We start from the raw sequence: 8,175 nt of genomic DNA, 5'->3' as shown, positions 1-8,175 counted from the left end.
AACAGCAGAGGCACAACAACATGTTCTCAGTGAATCGATTTACAACCCCAATGATCTGGCCCAAATTTTGTTTGACTTCAACAAGGTATGTGTTTGACAGCACATAAATTTCAGTACATTTTAGAAGGAAAAGTCACCTTGAGATAGTTACTTTAGGCAGCTCAGCACCATTTACTGTCTGAGAGGTCTCTGGTGTGGCATTTGCTCCAGGGTTATTACTGCAGACACATTTTTCCCTGACAGGGCTCACAGCAGCCTGTTCTGCAGTGCCCCAGCACCACATGGCAACAAACAGAACCTACAACACAAGCAGTAAAGATAAGGAAGCCACAAAGCATTTCTTGCAGTTTTAATATCACAAGAACAAGCTATGAAAACTTCTAATAATAATAATTTAAAAAAGATAGAATATCAGGTAGGTGGGTTTTGGTTGGTTTTCTTTTTTTTTTTTTCTTTTTTAAAATTAATCTTACAAGAGGTCTTAAACAATTTGAAAAACTTACAAAATATATTCAAGTTTGGAAAATTATTTTACTGGTAAAACAGCATTTCTTCACAATGTGCTTTTCTCCAGTCAGGGTAAGGAAGTGTAGGCATATCAGAACCATCAGAACAAATCCCTTTTCTCCATTCCAAGGAACAGCACAAGTATTTCAAATCAATTTAACCGTGATATACCAAAGAACAAAGCAACATAAAAGCAGTGACTGATAAAAACAATACAGGGAACATACACAAAAAAACCTTCAAGTCTTCAGTTGCCACAGTTTTGTGTGTGGAAGTGTTGGCTCTTCAGCTGGCTTTGATTCATGGACCAGTTGTACATGAGTAACTTGATATCAAACAAACAAGAATGGGAGCAGGAACTCCAGTTTAGAGTCTGGAGCACAAACACACTCATTTTATAGACTCCCGTTGTAAATTTTGGGTTTCAACTGGGTTTGTCCAGCTAGGCCAGTCAGTGACCTTCCTACATGATGTTCCAGGTAATGATGGGTTTTTTTGGTTGGTCAGTTTTTTAGTATTAACTGCAGAAGTCAGATTTAAAAGCAATTTGCATTTGAACAGCATGAAAATAATAATTGAGAATAACATCTAGTTGAAATACTGCCCCATATATTCTACATCTCCCAGTCTGCCTAAAAAACGCTTACAAATTACTATACAAATTCAAACTTGGATAAAAAAAATCCAAAAAGTATTTATTCACAGGACAAGCTTATCAGGTACTGATATAAGTGTGTGTTCTGGTAACCGCCTTCAAAGTCCAACAAGCCAATGCTACAGTTGCACCCATGAGTACATTTGGAAAGGCAAAACCTGTTTTGTGTTTGCAAAGCAGATCTGCAACACCACTGACACATCAACAGCAAATTAAACAGCCAGGAGAGTACACCACACCAGTGTCACAGTTCGACAATGCTGTACCAGTCACAGGCGTGTTCAGGGTTACATTTTCTTTTCAAACTTTTATAGGAAATACAAATATATGAACATCGCATATTCTCTTAAGAACAAACAGTAATGAAATAGAGTGATCCTTTCTTCACTACATACAGAAATAACAATGTATTTACAATATTTACAGTTTTCAAAAATTCATTTCCTGCACTGTTCTGCAGGAATTCAAATTCTTTAGCCTGAAAAATAGGTACACAATAGTTCTGACCATAAACAGCCTCTGAACAGACACAAGTTACTAATTCTAACTTACTGGTGTAAAGACTGGAGGGCCTGAAAAGGAAATAGAGCCCCCATTTCACCTAAACATTCCATTATTTGTGGGATTATATCACAAACTACAGATGCTTTAAGATGTTTTACACAAGTGAGATATTGCTCATTTTCACAGTTTCCTCGATGTCAGCCATGGAACAGGAGCTGCAGCTGTAACTGCTTTCAGACTGCTGTTGTCTTTGGAACGTGGGTTATGCTGGGAGGCACAACTCCCCTCCTGCAGCTTCAGTTACCAGCAACTGCTCACAGATGCAGCTGCATTTTGGGGTGGTTTTTTGTTTTGGTTTTGGTTTTTCCAATAAGCTTAAAATAGAAATGGACCACTTTGAAACAAATCTGCTGATAACTCAGATTTACTTTTAAGTTCCCAGGTTAAGATGGACACTCTTAACCTGCAGTCTTGAAAACTACTTTAAAGCAGCTGAAAGCTTTAAACTGCAAATTTAAAGCAAAACACACAAAATGCCCTGGAATCAATAATTAAAGGCCATGTTTACAGAGAACATGAAAAATACAGTAAAAACCTGCATGAGAGGAAGAGAGTTTTTGTGGTGCAGAGCTACTGTTCCAAAAATAATGCAAGCACCTGTTGTGAGTAACAGTACAGATGAGAAAAACTGAAGGCTTCACAGTAATACACACTTTCAGTGCCACTTTTTAACTACCATATTTCTTGGAAAGATAAAAAGGGTTCAAAACTTGCAGATTTAACAGGGGAAAAACAGTCCAAACCTCATAGCAACAAAATGAACAGTTAAAGCAAACAGACATCGTGTTACCAACCCATTTCTAGGTCACTGTGTAAGACTTCAAAAGAGAAACAGTCAGTTTGAAGTCTTTCACAGGCATGTGGCGAGTTGTTGGCACAGGAGCTCCGAATCATTCAGCATGCCCTACACATGAATCCATGTAAATTGACTACAGCCAAAGTCTGGGAAGCTCAGACCAAAAGGAAACCTGATGAGATTTTTTAGTCCCTTCACATCAGAGAAGGTAACATCACCTTCCCAATGAATTGAGAGATTACAGACTTCAGGAGCCCTGTTTGCTCCTTTCAACAAAGAGCAGGAACCATGGCAATGCTTCCCAGCCTCTTGCCACCAGGAGCAGGCAGCGTTCGGAATTCCATCTGCATGCCACAAGCATCTCCTTCCAAAAAAAGAAGATGCTACTGTAAAAACAGGTCTTTTCAAGTTGAGAAAAATTACATTTGGTCAGAATTGTGTATGACTAAAATTTTGTGTTTAACTAGCAGAGTTTGAGCACTCAGCAGCGGCAGCACAGCTGCATGTAAGGCATTTTGGGAATGATTCGAGTGCAGCTCACTGCCTTCAGCACTTCACTAAATTCAACTAACATGAGCAACCTCTCACATTTTAAGATTACTACTAAAGCCATGGTCACTGGAACCAATCCTGGAGGATCTGCAGACCTTCCACAAGGACAGATGCGACACAAAGAGGCGTGTCCCCCGCGTGGAGCAGCTGCCTGAGCAGTGGGGAGGGTCCCTGCCCGCGCCAGCCCCGCTAACTGGCCCAGTCCTGGAAGCGGAAGCAATCCCCGGCGATCTTCCACACGGTGTTGGTCGGGGTGGCCTGTGCTGTCAGCAAGAAGTTCTGATTGAAGTAGCGCTGCTTATCCCCATCAAATTTGACAGTCCCACTTGTCACCACGAGGACTGTTGTCTGGCCTTGAGTAGCTTGTTCTTCACAAGGAGGTATAAAATGATGAAGAAAACAACTCAAACAAAGACTAGCAGGTAAAGGAGCAGGAAATGCACAGAGAAGCTTCGTTCAACTGCGGCTGTGCCAGCGCCAGGTAACACCAGCTGGTTACACAGGGGGCAGAACAGCTTTGGTGCAGCGTTTCTACACAGACAGCCGTGGGTTCACTCAACACGCCTTGGCAAGGGCCTTGCCATTTTCACCTCCTGCTGTTCCCTTTAGAGCACTATGACAAACACCTCTGGGTTTGCTCAGAATAACCTCTCATTACTTGAGATAATATACACACATAGAGATATTCAGCACGTTGCATTTGCTTCCCCCCCCTTTAATAGACATTGTATCTTTCTCACAGCAGAGCAAAGCAAGTGTGCTTGACCACAGGCTTATTCCTTACTTATATTCCCAAAATGTCCATTAGAAGCAATATATTAACTTCTCAATTACGTAAGCCTTTCTTTAGCAGTTGTTAACCAGAAATCTAAAGAATTTAACATCTATTCTAGAGGTAAAGAAATCAAAGTACACACAGGTTAGTAACGATTTGTTCCACAGTATTTGCAGATCAGGACCAGAGCCCACCATAGAGGTCTCTCAAGGACAACATAACCTGATGAGCCAGACTTTTTCCATACATGAAAATACATCACTTCTGAATATGATCTTAAAAAAAAAGTCCTTAAAATATTTTCCCAGACATGAGAAAAAGTGTGGAGTTGCTGCATCTTTTGACTTGTGCTTTATTTATGCACAGCTTGACATTTCAACCCTTGGTATTTTCTCTAAGCTTATTCCAAAGGAAATATGAAGGACTATTATAATTGTATTTCACTCTCAATAGTTAGAAAACCCCTGAAAATAGATAAATTATAACACAACCTTACCGTGAACAGGCTGGCAGTCCAACACATTAACCTGGAACTCACTTGATGGCAACATTTCAAAAAATTTATTTAGTTCTTCTTGCCCAGACACTGCATTCCCATTCCAAACTAATGTTGCTTTGTCCAGGTATAGTCTGGTTAAAGCCTGAGGGATTATGAAAATACACACTTAGGAAAAACACATAAACATATAATGGACAACACACAAAACCCACCACCCTGTGCTGACCAAATCCTGCCCCTGCAGGACAGACACAGCTGCTCCAGACTGGACTGGGACCATGGAGAAGCCTCAGGCATTTCCCAAAAGGCCCCTTCTACAGCAAGGCTGCACAGGGACACAAAGTTCCCTGCAGGGCAGCCCGAGGCACAGAGGACTCAGCCTGGCCATACAACACATGGTAACCCACACTCAGGTGCTCTCTGTGTAAGGCCAGTTAGCAAAGCAAACAAAAAGGGCACAAGGCAATTTTAACTATTGTCAGAAATCTACATACCCTCCTTCTCTTATCCATTGTCTCATAATAAATATTGACAAACTCATCTGCAGCTCTACAAGCTTGATCCACATAGGTTTTGAAATCCTGGAGGGAAAAAATCAGATAAATTACTTAAGTTACACAACCCAGCCATGTACACAATTCCTCCCGTGAGTCGCTTTGATTGGTCTTTCCCATCCTCACCAAAATGTGGTATCAGATAATGCTGAAATTTATTCTAAACTCCTTTTCTATTTGCAGAAAGTACCAGCTTTTAGGCAGGTGACAGTTTTAGGATTCATTTTGAATGCTGATATATGTATTGCACTTAAATTGCAAATATTTACATTGGAAAATGGGCTACAGCTGCTGCAGGTGGGGTGGGCACCAAAGTGTTCAGGGGAAACAGTTGCTGGGATGGCTGTTCTGAAATAAAGTTAAGGGACAAGACTTATTCAATGTATTTCTGAGAATTAGCATGAACCCCATCACACTGACACCACAGTCTCACTGTTTCCAAACACCTCTATATACACAAATTTAAAGTGTAATGAGAGAGAAAGAGAGAGAGAGAGAGAGGGAACACCAACACCCCGAATGTACCTGCTCCAGTGCTGCATCTACCAGTGAAAACCAAACACCCCCCCTCACACCTCAGCACTCCCCTGACATCTCTCTGCTTTCACTCATCCCCAGGTGACAGCCTGTGCTGTCCCATCACTGCACTGGGATCCCACTGGGTGATCTGCTCTGTTTGTGCAGCTCTTTGGCCCTTGATCTCCTACACACCCTGAACTGGGATGTCCTGGAACGCAGAGTCTGAATTTCCTGTCCACACATAAAACTGCACTTGGTTCTGTTACGACAGCTTGTTAAAGATGTTATTATTTATCATTGTGCTCTCACTGTCTGCAACTCAATCAGTGCTGCACAACTTAACTACTTATGTTTCCATGGAAGCCTTTACTGAATATACAAGAGAACTCCAATGAACTCCTCCACGATCACCACAGGAAATATTTCTGCTCAGAGAAAGCTCTTTACTGCAGAATAACCACCAGCCTATCAAATATTCCCTCTTTACTCAACAAAGCCAAACTCTCTCATGTTACTGTGCACTACTTTTCTCTGCCTGCTCTTCACCTTCCCCAGCAACTTCCAAACCCACAGGCTCATTCCAACAAATGTGACAACGTAAAGATTGCTGCACCCCAGGAAGTGTCCAGAGGAACTCCCTGGCACTGGAGACACGGAGTGTGAGCCCCGGCCCTGCAGCTGTGCCTGTGGTGTCGGGAGGGCAGGTGGCTGTGCCCTCAGTGCGGTGACACTGCAGAGACACTCCCCACCAGCACCAAACACTCCCAGTTAGCTCCAAACACAGGACAGGCACGAGGGAAAGCACCGGAGAAACACCAGGAGACTGCAATGAGTTGGTGGGGTAGCTACAACAGGAGTTAAATGGGGAATGAGCTCTGTTGGCTTTCAGACCCCAGACGAGTTTTTACAGCCGGAGCCCAGCGATAATTTTAGGCAGGAATAAACTGCTGGAGGCCATGTGGTCCTGATCCCTTTTCAAAGCGGAGCTGAGCCCAAGGCCGATCCCCTTTCCGGGCTGTCCCAGTGTCCTGTCTCCCGCCACGTCCGGACATCTCCGAGGATGGGGATGTCGCAGCTCCCTCGGGCTCCTGGTTCCTGCCCGACCCCCTCGCTCCGAGACCTTCCCTCCCAGCACTTAAGAGAAAAGCCGTAACTGACAAACCAACCAACACAACACAACCTTCTCGAAGACTCTGACAATGCCAGGCAGATTTCCAACCCCCCCGGGCCCTGCCGATGTCTTGCCGAGCCCCCCGTGCCCTCAGGGCCTGTGGCGGGCCCTGGGCAGGGCAGGCCGGGGGTGCCCCGCCCGCACCCCGCTGAGGGCCGGGACACGTCCCGCGGCCTCCCCGCGTTCCCACGCCCACCCCCCGGCCCGCGCCCCCCTCCCGGGTCTGTTCCCGGCTGTTCCCAGCCCGGCCCGCACTCACCACGGACGCGGCCATGGGGCGGCGAGGCGGGCGGGCGCCGGAAGTGCACGGGGCAGGTTCCGCCGCGCCGCGGTGCTCCCCGAGCGCTCCCCCCGACAACACGGCCCGGCCGCGGCGGCGCTTCCGTTCCGGGGCCGGGAAGGGCCGCCTGGGAAACCAGGAGTGCCTGGAAACAGCCCCGGAAAAGGAATTAAAACCTCCATCCCAGCTACACAGCGAATGGATCGTTTATTTCCCTATTTCTGTGGAGATGGGCAGTAATTCTCAGAAGTGACTGGTTCAGAACTTCAGCCCAGTTTACTCAGAGTATCAATAACTGGGTAGGAGGGCTCGGGGCCCTCAGACATTGGGCTGGGCCAGGCTTGGTTTGTTCTCATCAGCCGGTCCATTGAAATCTATCAAAATGGATAACAGAATGCTGCATAATTTCAGAACCACTGACAAAGTGACATGTGTTTATTGTGAATTATTTGATGCTGGGCAAATAATGGGCACGGAATGAAAGAGGAATCAGTCTCCAGCAAGGCGAGAAGGGTCCCCTGTCCCCACAGGCCCCCACGGGCCCAACTGCACCTGCAAGGCCAGGCCTGCCCAGGGCCTCCTGTGCCACCTGCACTCCTGACAGGGCCAGGCCTGCCCAGGGCCTCTTGTGCCACCTGCACTCCTGACAGGGCCCAGGGCCTCCTGTGCCACCTGCACTCCTGACAGGGCCAGGCCTGCCCAGGGCCTCCTGTGCCACCTGCACTCCTGACAGGGCCAGGCCTGCCCAGGGCCTCCTGTGCCACCTGCACTCCTGACAGGGCCAGGCCTGCCCAGGGCCTCCTGTGCCTCTGCCAGCTCTGATGTCCCTGCAGTGGCCTCAGGGACAGCCCACACTGAGTGCTCTGGGTCCTGATCACCCCAGACAACATCAGCAGCCTTCAGTTCTGCAGAGAGTCTTGCTGGGCTGGGGTTAATGAAGTTGTAATTCTCAAGGGTTTATAATTTGTTCCCCTTTGAGGTTACACAGTTAACACTGACAGATTTCCAGTAGAACATCCTTCATTAAAAGAACCCAACAGACTACAGTGCTTTTGAGTTTATTGAGTCAGAATATATGTAACATTACTGGAATGATAACACACTTGAACTCTGCAGCTTCCAAACCTCACTGCAGTGCTGTACAAACACCAAAGGGCAGGTCCAGGAGGCAGCAGAAGGGAAATATTCCAAATTTCTGTAGCCATTCTACTGAATAGAGACCAATGAAATGTTCCATGGGCTGTATCAGTGATTAAAATTAAACTGGCAGTTCACTCTCTCATCCTGAGGCTCATCAGCCCTC

General features: G+C 46.0%; 1 protein-coding gene across 1 annotated transcript; it reads right to left on the bottom strand.

The window, feature by feature from the left end:
• Positions 1-511: 511 nt before the first annotated feature.
• Positions 512-6,908, bottom strand: NXT2 (nuclear transport factor 2 like export factor 2). The gene is made up of 4 exons (XM_071569466.1): positions 6,852-6,908; positions 4,843-4,929; positions 4,346-4,490; positions 512-3,442 (listed from the first exon to the last, which is right to left on the bottom strand). The coding sequence occupies exons 1-4, from the start codon at positions 6,864-6,866 to the stop codon at positions 3,264-3,266; spliced, it is 426 nt and encodes a 141-aa protein (XP_071425567.1). The 5' UTR covers positions 6,867-6,908; the 3' UTR covers positions 512-3,263.
• Between the last annotated feature and the right edge of the window lie 1,267 nt (positions 6,909-8,175).

The sequence above is a fragment of the Pithys albifrons genome, chromosome 14, assembly GCF_047495875.1.
Source record: "Pithys albifrons albifrons isolate INPA30051 chromosome 14, PitAlb_v1, whole genome shotgun sequence".
Lineage (NCBI taxonomy): Eukaryota > Metazoa > Chordata > Aves > Passeriformes > Thamnophilidae > Pithys > Pithys albifrons.
The sequence above is the reverse complement of the archived record's forward strand: the minus strand, read 5'-3'. Positions and strand labels throughout refer to the sequence as shown.

Coding starts and splice junctions, on each gene's coding strand:
- NXT2 (XM_071569466.1), bottom strand. Junction 4,491..4,842: donor CAATGGATAAGAGAAGGAGG/GTATGTAGATTT, acceptor ATAATCCCTCAG/GCTTTAACCAGACTATACCT. Junction 3,443..4,345: donor GGACTGCCAGCCTGTTCACG/GTAAGGTTGTGT, acceptor CTCCTTGTGAAG/AACAAGCTACTCAAGGCCAG.